Below are 16,428 nucleotides of genomic sequence, written 5' to 3'. Positions count from 1 at the left end.
CATAACAAAAATTGTTTAGACTTACAATGCTCTTCAGCTGGTCGGGTGTGTGGCTGGGGTCAGGGTATATGGGCTTCCCGAGGTGCGTGACCAGCTTGACGGGGAACCCGCCGTACACCGGCGTGAGCGGGATCCTGGTGGCGGAATACAGACGCAGGCACACGCCGCGCAGCCAGCCCACAGTGCGGAACGCTTCCCGGACGTTTTGTGTGAACATCGGGACTATTGGCTGGAATTCACGCGAATACTAACTATTTTGTTGGCAATGTTGCTTTAACAACAGGAGTTATGCAACTGTTGTGTAATAAGGGGTATTAAAACACGAATGTGATAATAGTTCACATTAGTGTTTTAATAACTAATTATCAACAGTTTCATACAAGACTTTATCTACACCCATAATATGAATCCTCTATAAAATATTCTGAAACAGTTTGCTTACTGCTAACATTAAAAAAGGCAGTCCTACTAGTTACCATAATATCATCCAAAGGAGTGTTATTATGAAAATGGATGATATAATGTTGTACTGAATTTCATTACTACACTCGTTTGGGTTATGTAATGGTGATTAGGACATTCTAATATAAAAATAAAGGAGTAAATGATAAACGAGGATTAATTATCTGTCCATAACCGTGACTATAGGTATCTCAGTAAAAATGTTGTTTTCAGGTCCGAGGCATTCTTTTTCGAATGGGCGGTAGTTTTTGACTTTCAAAAAGTGATGTCACATTCTATTTTGAATAAAAATGTTTGATTTTGAATCCAAACTCTAAACGACTTGAGGTGCGATATGATATGACCTCACACAAATATAGGTACTAGGATGTCGCCTTACAGGTGACAGGTGTAGTATTAATTAGTGTTATTAATGAGCCGGGTAACACAAAACACAATACAAGTACTAAGTACTATTTTGCGATAGGAATAAATGAAGCGACCTACAATAAATATAGTTACCATTTGTGAGTAGGTAAGTATGGAAGTCAAGTCACTTTATATTATTTTCTCAAAATTGATTCCTTTAGAATTCTTTTTGATGTCATTTCTAATATACTTGATACTACTACCGCTTCGGAAACAAATGGCGCTCTGAGAGCTGAGAAGCTACGCAATAAACTCTCCCAGAATTCCTTTGTTGCGTTTTTTAAAATAAAATATACAATATTGGACAGTCAATGCTATTGCTATAAAATAATCATCATCTAGTCCCAGGCTGTCCGATCACTTAGATATTCAGCTGTGGAGTAATAGGATTTACGACAGAACCATTTTTTTATAAAACATTTAAATTTATTTATAGATAATGCCTGAACAGTGGCTGGGCCTATATTACAATATAAGTGTATTAAATTTACCCTTAAAGCTATTATGTATCTTATGAAGCCTACTAGAATTAGTTACAAGCAATCCCTTATCTCTAGTGTTATAATAATGAAAATCACAATTAAGAGCAAAAAGGTGACTATTTTTGTGAACGTATATATTAAATTTTCATAAATGTACTGACAATGAACAGTCATAATATTTATTTCCTTAAATTTTTCTTTGAGAGACTGAGTATAATAGATGTATCATAAGAATGGTGCTCATTCACTCACCACTTTAGCGTCCAGAGCCACTTTAGCGAAGCCAATCCTCGACTTCCAATAGAGACGGTAGTCGTGGTCTCCGAACTGCGCTTCGTAGACCCCTCCAGGGGAGATGGCGAGAGGGTTGCCAGACTTTAACACGGCCGCACATTCTTGCACAGTGCCCGGGATCACGCACAATAACTCCAGAAGAGACCGCCACCCTGGAGATGGATATCATATCATCAACACCAGGCCCAAGTGGGAGGCTTTTTTTTATGGAACGGGTGGACAAACGAGCGTACGGGTCACCTGTTGTTAAGTGCAATCTCTTGCAACACCAGAGGAATCACAGGAGCGTTGCCGGACTTTAAGGAAGGTGTACGCGCTTTTTTGAAGGTACCCATGTCGTATCGTCCCGGCAACACCGCACAAGGAAGTTCTTTCCACGGCTTTGTACCTAGTACGTGGAAGAAAGCTCCTTGAATATCGCACTGTGGAGTACCGCCACACATCCAGATGGTGAGGATGATAACCTAACTTGTGGCGTGTCGTGCGAAAGAGGAATCCGAGGAGTGCGAGGCTCCTTTGCACAACGGCGCCTCTTTTTGCCGTAAAGCAGTAATGTGTAAACATTACTGTGTTTCGGTCTGAAATTACTGGGCAAATGAGACTTAACATCTTACGTCTCAAGGTGACGAGCGCAATTGTGGTGCTGCTCAGAATTTTTGTGTTGTTCAAGAATCCTGAGCGGCACTGCATTGAATGGGCAGTGCGTATCAATTACCATCAGCTGAAGTCCAGCTCGTCTCGTCCCTTATTTTCATAAAAAAAGGTTATGTTGATATAAGCTTTATAATTGTTAGTAGGTAGGGTGCTCCAGATAAGGTCCTGCATAGTGTGTATTATCCGTGGCGGTACGCGTCTCACCTGGAATCTTGAAAAGGAACCGATCGGCCACGGTGTGTATGTGACGTCGCTTGAACAGCATCATACGCGCTATGAAGTAGTACATGTCGATGGGGAGCGCACCGTGGTAGTATATCACCAGAAACGGGCCATCGGGAATGTTCTCCAGCCCGCAGATGTCGTACCCTGAAACCCAACAATTACTAGTACATTATGAGTTATGACATCGCTACCGGTAGCGATGATGATGGCTGAAGCAAAATATGTACCTCCCAGATGAACAGCCAGAGAAATATGGTCACTAATAAACGCAGACTTGGTCGCCTTATGAGAAAGCTCATGCTCGCTCAGAGGGCAATGGAGAGGACTATCACTCGGAGTTTCCCTGCGAGATCGAGTCAGAAATGAGAACCAAAGCCACCGACATAGCCCAAATGATTGCGAAACTGAAGTGGCAGTGGGCAGGGCACATAGTTCGACGGCTGTCCGTTGGGGCAGTAAAGTCCTCGAATGGCGACCACGTACCGGTATTGGTAGGCAAGATGGACCGAAGATCTGGTCAAGATCGCCGGAATACGTTGCGGTATGAGGGCAGCGCAGGACCGATCGTCGTGGAAATATTTTAGAGAGGCGTTTCTCCAGCAATAATCAATTTGTGTAATCAATCCCAGAAGTGAGGGTTATCACTTTAAAACAATAACAAATGTATTGAATATACACCTTAGTAAAAACTGCTTATATTCATTAGACGAATATTTTCAACTAAAAACTTGACTATATATATAATACTGCTACTAATCTTTTGTTAAATTTATATTATTGTAACTAATGATTTAGAAATGTATTTTATTAAATTTGCACGTCATAAATGTGGCAAACATGTACTTAATAATATTTATGTAACATCGATCTAAAAATGCATTAAAGGCATTAAAAGACATTTATTTTCTCAAAATTGATTCCTTTAGAATTCTTTTTGATGTCATTTCTTATACTACTAGATACTACTACCGCTTCGGAAACAAATGGCGCTCTGAGAACGAAGAAGCGGCTCAAGAAACTCTCCCAGGCGCAAGAAACTCTCCCAGTTTAATCTAACGTGTTTATGCATTAAAAACTTTGACTTTGACTATGTGCTAATAAATAGATCATCATACAATTGCACACACGCTACCAGGAATTCAGAAAAGACAAAGAAGGCAATTTTATTTGTGCATATTAATAATGTAAGTTGTACCGACCGTGCCACAGCCAGCCGTGCGCGTCCCACAGAGCACACACCGCCAGTCGCGCCGCGTGACGCCAGTCGCCGTGCACTCCGCCGACTACCCGCAACCTGCAACGTACACGTGACACACTCAACCTTTACCGCTCACCAAACAGAAGCAATACCAAACTTACCTATCTTCTATATACAGGGCGTCCCAAAGTTATGGGACATGAAGGGAAAGTACCTTAAATATCGTAGATAGGGTATTTTACTGAAAGAAGACTTTATGTAATTTTTCAAAGTTAGTAATTCTGCATTCAAAGATTTTCTAAAAATTACTTGCCTCGTCTGGGACTTGAACCGACTTAAATGTAAAAAAAACACCCCTACTTTTATGATATGTAGATATGAGAAAGTAATCAATTAAGTGGGTATTTTTTTGTAAATTAATTAATTAAATGCTCAAAATGCACCTGTATATATAATGGTCATTGTTTGAGGCTCTTTCACGCCTAAACCCTTAATCGTATCGACATGAAACTACCACCATTCGATGCGAAATGTATCCTAGATGGTTTATGGCGACTTATTTTTCGAATTACAATGTTACTTCTTTAATTTATTTTCTTTTAAAAATCGCCCAGCGAAGAGGGCGGGAACGGCTAGTAAATGTATAAAAAAAAATAAAAAACATGCTTGGTTGAAAAGATAATGGTTGAAATTTAAATTGAATATCAATTGCTGCCATAAAGACGATAGATGAAAAAATTATACAAATTAACAAAAATCTTTATTAAAAAGTGGAATAATTTTATCAAATTAATGTATTGTCATCGGTCCTCGATAAATCTACGAAGTTTGAACGAAATCTGGCCGTTTAAACTGGGTCAAAATCGCGCCCCAATTGAATCGCGCAAAAATGATAAAAACATACATACATACACACAGGTGAAGCTAATAATAATAATTTGTCTTACAAATGGCCAGATATAAGATTGTAAATCGCTCTACGTAATAAAAGCTCCATTTACTCAATTTTAATTACGACTGCTTATTTTGTTTGTATAACTTGCGAGTGGAACGATGGCTGGTCCATGCGTCAACTCGTGAACGGGCGCTGCTTGTGGTGTCAGGTCGATCTGTTATAGTTAATAAATGCCTTTTATTTGAGGGAGGCAATTACTAATTGTGACAGTAATCACGACCATCATGTTCATGAAGAACCTTACACAAACAATGAATTCAAGCTCTAAAGGTTGATGCATCCAATATACGATAAATTATATTTATACAGTTAATTCTTTATTACTTTTTATGAAATAATTTATATTATAAATCTTATAAATTATCTTACAAACTAATTTGTTATGTATATTACAGCCATTGTAAAATACTCTATTTAATTGAAAAGAGTGGCCGTTCAGTTTCTTATATATTCTTCTAACGAGCTCAACTTATTACGAACATAATTATGGTAAACTCAGTAATTTAAAATAAATTTTTTGTAGTGACGATTCAAAATGGGCATGTAATGCGTAGGGACGAAAACCATATGACGAGACGAGTCATGGATATGGATGAGGCAAAGAGAGGCAGAGGCCGCCCACCAACTACCTGGACTAGAACTGTTAACAAAGATATGACGATGCTAGGCTTAACGCCAGTAATGACCCAAGATCGCAAACAGTGGCGATCTTGTATCAGGAGGGCCGACCCCAAATAGGGAATGTGCCAGGGGATATATATACTCCTCCAAGCTTACGCGTATTACCCGTCCAACGATTTAAAAAGGATCTTTTTACATGGCTTATAGATAAATGTTTTTATTCCATAAATGAAATGTTGACACATTAGGTTAAATTAAATTGATTTTAAAATATATATTAATTCTAGTCTTTAAATAATGACATTTAAAAATAATAATTATAATTTAAATTAACCTAAGTGCTAAAAATATAGAGTTTGTTAATCAATTATAATAATAACTAGAATTTTGTTAATAATAATTTTGCATGCCAGAAATGGCCGATAACATTGAAACATTAAAACTATTTACACCCATTGTTACATGTTTTCTAGCAAAATAAAGAATTTATTATTTATTTATTTATAGTGACGATTCAAAAGAGCTAAGTTTTATACTAATTGAATAAAGTTTATTTGACTTTTACTTTGGCTTGAATAATAATAACTGTATTATGCGTTGCAATGCCACTTTAAGTATCAATAAATTAAGAGTGATAAAAATTTCGTTTAACAATCTATCAAAGTTTCATCACCATCTACGGCCGTTTTCAATAACCTATCTATCCTTAGTTTAACTTTTGGAGGTAGACAAATCTATCCTTTAACGCTTACTTACATTTCAATAACCTATCGACATGATGCATTGGACTATAACTATACTGGATATAACTATGGATAGATAAGATCTTGTCATGAACGGCCATTCCTAATATTCAGACTATCTCTTACTTGAGATAAAAATCGTAGCAATCGTTGACTTTTCTGTCCCAATAAACATATCGACAGTAATTCACCTTATCCGTACACGCTGTCTGTCAATGGGACGACGTATAGCTTACCAGCGATAGAAGTTTGTATGGAAATTGCAATTCACGCGTCCCAATAAAAGGCGATAAGAATGACTTATCGAGTATATTGGGACATCTTCAGATTATTGACAGCCAATTACTAACAGTAGAAGGTAGTAATTTATCTCAATCTAAAGATAGTATATTGGGAACGGCCGTTAACGGTGACAGCAATGTATCCGTAACTAGAGATACGTTATTGAAAATAGCCGCTAATCAATGGTTTCGGAACGTAAAGGTTTTTTTATGGATTGAATTGAATGAAATGTAAATCAATATTGATTTTTTATGACAATTAGGGACGAGACGTTCAGGACATTCAGATGATCGTAATTGATACGTCCTGTCCTGCCTATTACAATGCAGTACCACTGAGGATTCTCGCAAAACCCAAAAATCCTGAGCGGCACTACAATTGCGCACGTCATCTCGAGACACAACGTGTCAAGTGTCATTTGCCCAGTAATTTCACTAGTTACGGCTCCCTTCAGACTGAAACACAATAATGTTTACACATCACTGCTAGGTACAGGCGCTAGGTACAGGACAGGTAGAAATAGGCGCCGTTGTGGTACCCATAATCTAGCCGGCATCCTATGCAAAAGAGCCTCCCACTGGTGAACTTTATCAAGTACAATAATTATTCAGCAAATAAATGAAGCATATCTTATGATCAAATAAATCAAAAGTATAATTGTACTGTTAATGCAAACTCCGTGTCCACAAATCCGGTTATTGTTATGTCTACCCACATTATCAAAGTCGCCCAAACAAATTAAAATTTATCATTTCCTATTAATTAGCATTCTTTTGCAGCTCGGGCGTGCCTCGTGATAAACGGCTCGCTGTTGAACACGCGGTGCCGCGTGCGTCTCTCATGGATGTTTCAATGAACCGCCACTACTCAAGCGAATTTAAAATTTTAATTTAATTTATAATCCATTCTATCGTCTAAACATCATCTCCACATCTGTGTTTGGCGTTACACTACAGTAGTAAGTAGTTTCGTATTAAAAAATGGCTCTGTCGTAAATCCTACTACTACTACTCCACAGCTCAATATCTAAGTGATCGGACAGCCTGGGACTAGATTATGATTGTTTTATAGCGATAGAAATGACTGTAAAATATTGTATATTTTTATTGGAAAGAGCGCAAGAAAAGAATGCAGGGTTTCGTTTTTAAGAGTTTCCAAAGCGGTAGTACTATCTAGTATATTAGAAATGACATCAAAAAGAATTCTAAAGGAATCAATTATATGCCTTTTATGCCTTTTGCCTTATACAACAAGTATTCCGACACTAGGCGAGGCTTTAAAGGAAATGTTGTCGAAGAGCGGTGATACTACAAATGGGGTTTTTTTAGAGGTAAACGCGCAAACTTGAGTGTGTATAATATATTTGTCGATCTACAAAATTTCGCAATGCAGCAATGAACGTAAGCGCATTGCATTTTGATTACAGACAGTTAGAATCGCCGGCCACAGATAGCACTCTTAGTGTAAGTTGTTAAGGAGTTCTATATTCGACTACGACAATAACTTGACCATTACGAGACGTTACGGTAGGTGACCCAAATATCCAGATAGCATAAAAAAGAATCGGCCGAGTATCGTTTATTTGCTCCTAAGAATTGAAGATTTCCGTTACTTTGTCATGGATCCAATAATCAGAACCTAACCAAACTCTCACCAAACTACTATTGAAGTATATATCCATTCCAATAAGAAAATAATCATCGAAATCGGTTGGCGCGATATTGAGTTATTCGTAAATTTGTCGCGCATACTCGTATAGTTATAACAAATTATTTACAAGACTTTTATGGTTTTTTCATGAATCAAAAAAATTATCACACAGTCAGTAATAATAAGGATATTTATTTATTCAAGAGTATAGATTACATACAGTAGAAATTCGATTAACCGAACTTATGGTAGTCGTGAAGCATTCGGATAATCGAAAATCCGTTTAATCGAATGTATTCAGAAAAGTGGGTTTTGTGCATAGTGATGTATTTATTAAAAACAACAAATACATATCAACGAAAATCAATGTTTTTTAGGAAATTATTTAGAGATACATTTTCCAACATACGATTCATAGATTACATATATACACTAGCTGACCCAGCAAACGTTGTATTGCCGATATTAAAATCGCGATACAAAAGTAACTGTTGATCGTAGATGGGTGAAAATTTGAAGTTCTATGTATTTTATTAAGTTTAAAAAAAAATTTCAAAAAAATTAAAAAAAAAAATCGTGTGGACCAACATATCGTCTTAGCATTTAGGGGGATGAAAAATAGATGTTGTCCGATTCTCAGACCTACCCAATATGCACTCAAAATTTCATGAGAATCGGTCAAGCCGTTTCGGAGGAGTTCAAAGTTTAACACCATGACACGAGAATTTTATATATAAGATTGTATACTGAATTGCGTACTGCAGCCTTAATTATAAAATAAATAATTACGGCACTTATGTAAGTTTATAATTTGTTTACATTGTGTATTTTGTAATTTGCATTTGGTAATTCTGTAAAGAAATAATATGTCTTTACCAGTGCGACGCACGTTTGCACAGGATGCCGGCTGGATTATGGAACAATGGCGGCTATTTCTGCGGTGAAGCAGTAATGTGTAAACATTACTGTGTTTCGGTCTGAAGGGCGCCGTAGCTAGTGAAATTACTGGGCAAATGAGACTTAACATCTTATGTCTCAAGGTGACGAGCGCATTTATCAAGAATCCTGAGCGGCCCTGCATTGAATGGGCAGGGCGTATCAATTACCGCCAGCATCATCTATAACCCAAGCCCTGAGAAGGACGAGGACAAAAAAAACTTAGCGGGTGCTTTTTATAGTCAAATCGTACCACAAATTATAACTATTACATTTTATAAGTTTAAAGTTGAATTTTAAAAACACGGTATAGTCATACCTGTAGAGCCTGTACAGATGGAATATGATACTGCTCAGGTAGATCAGCACAATGATGACGGCCGGCAGCAAGAAGGTGACGATGACTGGAGTCAGGAACCACGTCAGCCACAAGCTGTACTCCGTGTCCACGTACTCCACTGCAACAAAAGAAACCATCACTCTCTGTTCTATTACTATGATGCTGGTTTTGTGTCAGGAAGGATACGATAAGAAAGAAGATGTTAAATAATTTGTTATGTTTTAAAGTGATAACCCTCACTTCTAGGATTAATAAACAAATAAAATTTGAAAAACAAAATTTTATGAACGATGCGGGATCCGAACCCACGACCTCCGGCTAATATGCAAATATTGGGGTTGAGCAGGTTATCAACTGCAAAGTAGATCCTATAGATGAAGCCACAACCTGAGAGTTGAACAAAGCAAACAGAATTTTATAACGAGGCGGTACTCGAACATTTGCTCAGTTGGTTAGAGCACCGGCACGGAATGCCGGAGGTCATGGGTTCGAATCCCGCATCGTACAAAAAAATTTTTTTTTTTTTTATTTAATTTGTGTAGGTGTTAAATAATTATATCCGAAAAGCAACGACTGACAATAGCATCATGATTATAAATTGATTGATGATTATAAATATCTATAAAAAGCACTGAAAAAAACTGTCTGGGTACTTATGTATGCATGCAAGAAGTTATACTTCTTTAGCGGAACACAGCAGAAATCCTTAAAATTATTTATTGCCCCTGCTATTCTACGTTTGTGGAAAGAACAATATTGTTAAAATCTTGCAAAGATGGCTTAATTATTAAATATCGAATATGGCTGTACGGGCTTGATCCTAAAAAAAAAATAACGAATGTCGCAAACGTCAGAATATTTTAGTAACCAACTTCAACCTGTTACTTTTGTGTTACAGTGATGCGCGCGCATCTTAAAATTTCACTCTCATAATTTTTTCATAACGCGCCTAAAGATGTATAACTTCAAAAATATATTTTTGAAATTATTTTTAATTTTTTTAGAGATCAACCATGCAAAGCAGCACTTTCAACGTAACTCAGTTATCTCCCTGATAACTCCGAAAAAAAAAATGTCTTTTTACCATTTTACAATCATTCGGTCGTTGCCTTCAGGTCAATCACCAGTGAACTGTACGTACAAAGTTTTAAAATTAAAACGATTTTTATTTAAGTCGCTTTCAAGCAAAAAAACTTGTGGAAGAAGACCGCGGCGTGTTATGTCCGGCGGTAGCGTTGTTTTTTACCACCTTCGAAAAGGAGGAGGTTTCAATAAACAATAAATAAATAAAAAATTTACATAGTTTGGCCCAGTAGTTCTCATTTTATGAATATTTTTGTTTACGTGGATGATGTTATTATTACCGATAAGTGGGTCTTAGGTTTCCTGTCATTAGTCCGTTATCCTATCATAAACCTATAACCTATTGATAGGCAATAGGTAGCACATACAAATAAATGGTATTTCAGTAATATCAAAGGTAAGATTTGCATAAGATGTGTATTAAATCTCTATAAAGTTATTTTATACTTTTTGAGTTTTTGAAGTCGGTTTTTTTAAACGTAGTTTTTTTTTGTTTGTATTTTTGGATATAGATACGAGGCCATCTGCGAAGCTGTACATCCAATTTCGATTATTCTGACGAGCCTAACGTAAAAAAGATTGTTTGGTTTTATGAAACCACGGTAAAAGTGAAACTTTTTTTTCACATTATAGACCTTTAACTAAAATTTTTTGGAATAATATTCCATTAAGGGTATAAAAATCGCTTTATCAATCTTAATTTTAAACTTAGAAAATTGGAATGAGTAATAGTCGATACACTACACGGTCAGCTGCTGCGAACTATAGGCGCCGCCCGACCGTCACGCGACATGCAACACAAAGACGAAAAAGTTTGAGACGATGTAATAAAAGTTTCACTTAAAAAAAAAAAGCTAAATAAATATCAGTAGACACAACGTGGACACGCCTAGTTTCTATTATCTCCAGTCAATAGGAGAATAGGAGAACAAACGACCGCACATCAGAGGAAACATACGAGAATTTCCCGGACGCGTACGCATTGTTAGGGAAACATACCACGTTCATATGATAGTGTGGTTGTACAAGGATGAAAGTTTTTTTTTATGGAAACGAGGGACAATCGAGCGTATGGGTCACCTGGTGTTAAGTGATCACCGCCCCCACATTCTCTTGCAACACCAGAGGAATCACAGGAGAGTGGCCGGCTTTAAAGGAAGCTGTATGCGCTTTATTTGAAGGTATCCATGTTGTATCGTCTCGGAAACACCGCATAAGGAAGCTCATTCCAAAGCTTTGTAATACGTGGAAGAAAGCTCCTTGAAAACCGCACTGTGGAGGACCGCCACACATCCAGATGGTGGGGATGATATCCTAACTTACTGAACGCATGTTTTTTGTAAAGATAATATTTTCCGTAGATTTATCGAGACAAACATTTCGGCTCATAGTGCAACCGTTATCGAAGCAGAGTGGAAATATTTTTTTACTGATAACCGAAGTATCCGGGGTTTATCAGCGTACCGTCTGCATGCAACATTGACCCCGGTCATGCGTCTGTCATGTGCATGTAGCCTCGCTCACCGACAGCTATATCTATGTTTATATACTAGCGATGTTTATGGATTTATATTTGAATAATTATCAAGACATTAGGCAATAGGTCAGTTATATTGTACACGCATAGATTGCAGGCGTCCCAAGATTGTTGTCTAGATGCTAAATGATAAAAAAATTGCGTGTGTACAAAGTACACATGTCAGAAGTGAAACCTGCATTGTGCATGAACCTCTTAGCTGCATGTGAAGTCCTGGTACGTGTTGCTAGGATGACACATGATTTCAATCGCTATGAAAGACATTACTATCACCACTAATACTATATAATATATTGTCTTATCAAACCTAGAGTCCATTGGACTAACAGATATATTATATCGTTAGCGATCTTCTCTCCATCCAGCCCAGTGGTCCGAGGTTCGAGCCTCCTTCCGAGACGCCCCGCGCCTATGAGCTACATTTTCGGCCTACAAGGCCCCGCTGTAAAAGGCTTTTTTTATGAAAAGCCTTTAGGGCTATCAGGACAGAGGAGGTTTTTAGTCGGGCCCCGCTTTGGTGTCTATAATACGAAAATGTATTTTCCTTCTCTCTCGAAAGAAAAAAACTAGAGGAATAGCAAGAGAAAACACATTGGTACGCGGTGGGCGAGGATCGTAACGGGGCACCGCCGTTAGAGGCGCTGGTGCTACCATTTGCGCCACCTCCGCCTATAAGTGTATACTGTATGGTAATTAGATGTATATGTCGCAGGGATATGTTAAAAACAGTGATAAGTTCTTGAATATCCGTATTATCGTATAAATTTTTTAAAAATTATTTTTTCCTGATTATCTTACGCTACGTTCACCTGGTTGCAATGCAGCGCCGCTCAGGGTTTCTGATTGGACACTAAATTTTTAGCGACATCGCAATTAGCTCGTCACATTGCTAAGTTTAACTTGAAAAGTCTTTCTGTTCGACGACAAATGCTAGATCTAATATTTTTATACAAAATAATTAGAAATCAGTTCGACAGTCCATCATACGTGCACTCCATCAGCTTACGAGTTCCCCGCCGAGTACCAAGGCGTGCGCAGGTCGGAGCTGGCCTATTCCATCAGCCATTTGCCAAAACTAACCTTAAGTAACCTTCGTTCTCCCATATCACGTCTATCAAGAACTTATAACTCCATCTGTGGTGAAGTAGATATTTTTAAAGATTCTTTACCTGCTTTTAAAAAAAAATATTACGAGATTGTTAGGCTCCAAAATATGATTAATATTTTTCTTCTTCTTTTTTTCCTTATTTTCAAATTCGTATCTTGATTTTATAATTTTTTGCTTTATTTTATATAATTTTTTTCTTGGTGTCACGGAAGCAAAGACTGTGCATGTTGTGACACCTTAATTTGTTGTACAGTCAACTCATTATTTGTTAATATTTGAAATATTTTAAGCATATTAGAATGTAACAACTACTGGTTGTCCTATAAATAAATAAATAAAGTGTAATAGCCTAGTAACAAGGTATTTTTCTCTAGTAGCATGAGAATGCCGCTCAGGATTCTTGAAAAAAGCCCAAAAATTCTGAATGGCACTACAACTGCGCTCGTCACCTTGAGACATACGATGTTGTCTCATTTGCCCAGTAATTTCACAAGCTACGGCGCCCTTCAAGACGAAACAATAATGTTTACACATTACTGCTTCACGGCAGAAATGGGCGCCGTTGTGGTACCCATAATCTAGCCGGCATCCCGTGCAAAGGAGCCTCCCACTGGTAAGTAATGTAATATACCACGGAGCTTAGTGCAGTTAGTTTCGGTCCATAATATTGAAATAGATAATCTTATAGCTATGATATGACGTCACACCGCCACGCAAGTTGTAAACAAACAGCTGTCATTAATAACATCATCCTCACATACACACACATACAATAATTCTTGCAAACGACAGACACACATGCACATTTCAGCTCCAAACAGTAACAGTAACAGGGCAAGTAGCCTCTTTTAACAATAAGGTAATAATACACTAAGATTCAAAATACAATTTTTTTACCCTTTTATAAATACAAATATAAAGAAGACTAAAGCTAATGTTTCGGTAAAACTTGCGATGTAACATTTATTTGTATCATAAAAGTAATTCCATTAAGAAATATGTTTTTAAATTAATTTAAACCGAGTTTGCTTTGATATTTACTTCCAAGTCAACTCTGAGGCATGGGCGTGTATTACATATAGGCATTATGGCAATGCCTTCTTAATAAGAACCTTTTTTTTTATGGAATAGGAGGACAACACCAGAGGAATCACAGGAGCGTTGCCGAAGGTACCCATGTCGTATCGTCCCGGAAACACCGCACAAGGAAGTTCATTCCACAGCTTTGTACCTAGTACGTGGAAGAAAGCTCCTAGTAGTAGAACCTAAATATGTACCACTAACGTTAAAGTTAATTTAGCTCCGTTATTCTATAACTAAATTTCTATTTAACACCCAAACAGTAAGTTATAGCTTACGCTAAATACACCCAGTATTAAACTGCCACTGGTAAAAAGCTTTAAAAAGGCATAAAAGGCATTTATTTTCTCAAAATTGATTCCTTTAGAATTATTTTTGATGTCATTTCTAATATACTAGATACTACTACCGCTTCGGAAACAAATGGCGCTCTGAGAGAGAAGAAGCGGCGCAAGAAACTCTCCCAACATTCTTTTTTTGCGCTCTTTTCAATAAAAATATACAATATTGTAGTCATTTCTATGGCTATAAAATAATCATAATCTAGTCCCCCAGGCTGTCCGATCATTTAGATATTCAGCAGTGGAGAAATAGGAACGACAGAGTAATTTTTTTATAAAACATTTAAATTTATTTATAGATAATGCCTGAACAGTGGCTGGAACTTTATTATAAAAGTGTATACATTTACCCTTAAAACTATTATGTATCTTATGAAGCCTACTAGAATTAGTTACAAGCAATCCCTTATTTCTCGTGTTATAATAATGAAAATCACTATTAAGAGCAAAAAGGCATTGATCTCACAACCTTTGATGGTAGACGAACTGAGCTGCGAGAGTTGATTTTTTATAAGCTTTATATTAGCTTCACTTGTATGCTTGTTTGTAACTGACTCCTTTAGAAGCGATTTTGACCCACTTTGAACGGCCAAATTTCATTCAAACTTTGTAGATTTATCGAGGACCGATGACAATACATTACTTTGATAAGATTATTCAATTCCACAACTAAGATTTTTGTCAGTTTATATAATTTTTATCTATATGGCAGAAATTGATGTTAAAGTACTTAATAGCTTAAAGTACGTAGTAGTTAAAAATACGCTTTTATAGAAACTTTAACTAAAAAATTAAAAATAAATAATAGTTTAGAAAAACTAAAAAGCACGCTTTCTATAAAATTCAACTAAAAATAGAAAATAAATTTGAATAAATTTAAATTGAAAACAGTGTAAAAAATATAAATTTTATTGTAAAAAAAGCGTGGGGTGCTTTTTAAGATATTATTAGAATAATAATTCTTCTACGAATACTTCTACTTCTATGAATTTTATATAAAGCGTGCTTTTTAGTTTTATTAAACTATTATTTTTTTATAAGTTATGTTTTTGAAATCATTCTACGATCTAAGTGTTTATTTGCGAACCTTGCAACCATTATAATAGTTTGCTTACTAGCAAATAACTAATGTCTTGTAAATAATTGCTTGTTGCCGATACAAAAATCGTTATCTATACTATTAATATAAAATATTAATACAAAAATATATAAAGAACTAGCTGAGCCAGCAAACGTTGTATTGCCGATATTAAAATCGCGATACAAAAGTAGCTGTTGATCGTAGATGGGTGAAAATTTGAAGTTCTATGTGTTTCTTAATGCTGACTCATAATCAAACAAATTTAAAAAAAAATGTGAAAAAAAATTAAAAAAAAAATTCGTGTGGACCCTTAACATTTAGGGGGATGAAAAATACCCAATATGCACTCAAAATTTCATGAGAATCGGTCAAGGCGTTTCGGAGGAGTTCAAAGTTTAACACCATGACGCGAGAATTTTATATATTAGATATAGAATATAATAATATATTATTATAATGAAGATATGACAATATTTTTTAATAAGGGTCAAGTGTAAGAAATAAAACATAGAAGACTTAACTGAAATCTAGTAGCTCTTCAGTGATACGGAAGAAAATCTCTATCATTTTATATATCCTACTAATATCTTCCCTTTCTTGGCATGCGTCCATGCAGACTGGGATGTCGCTATGTCAACTTACGGCCGTTCCCAATATACTATCTACAGAGATAAATTACTTCCTACTTCCTACTACCCTCTACTGTCAGTAAATAGCTGTCAATAATCTGAAGCTGCCCCAATATACCCGATAAGTCATTCTTATCGCCGTATATTGGGACGCGTGAATTGAAACTCCATACAAACTTTTATCGCTGGTAAGCTGTACGTCGCTCGTCCCATTGACAGACAGCGTGTACGTATAAGGTGAGTTACCGTCGATAAGTTTATTGGGACAGAAATGTCAACGATAGTTACGATTTTTATATCAAGTAAGAGATAGACTGAA

General features: G+C 36.5%; 1 protein-coding gene across 2 annotated transcripts in view; it reads right to left on the bottom strand.

Moving 5' to 3' along the window:
- The window catches only part of LOC126969923 (transmembrane protein 68), a 67,632-nt gene that overhangs the window by 9,754 nt on the left and 41,450 nt on the right, over positions 1-16,428 (bottom strand). For both annotated transcript variants that reach the window (XM_050815558.1, XM_050815557.1), the window contains exons 2-6: positions 9,230-9,368; positions 3,725-3,819; positions 2,505-2,669; positions 1,605-1,798; positions 26-229 (exon numbers count right to left, since the gene is read on the bottom strand). In XM_050815558.1, the coding sequence (XP_050671515.1) occupies positions 26-229; positions 1,605-1,798; positions 2,505-2,669; positions 3,725-3,819; positions 9,230-9,368 (797 nt within the window). The remainder of the gene's footprint in view (positions 1-25; positions 230-1,604; positions 1,799-2,504; positions 2,670-3,724; positions 3,820-9,229; positions 9,369-16,428) is intronic.

This window comes from Leptidea sinapis, chromosome 19 (assembly GCF_905404315.1).
Source record: "Leptidea sinapis chromosome 19, ilLepSina1.1, whole genome shotgun sequence".
Classification (NCBI taxonomy): domain Eukaryota; kingdom Metazoa; phylum Arthropoda; class Insecta; order Lepidoptera; family Pieridae; genus Leptidea; species Leptidea sinapis.
This window is presented reverse-complemented; position numbering and strand designations above follow the sequence as displayed.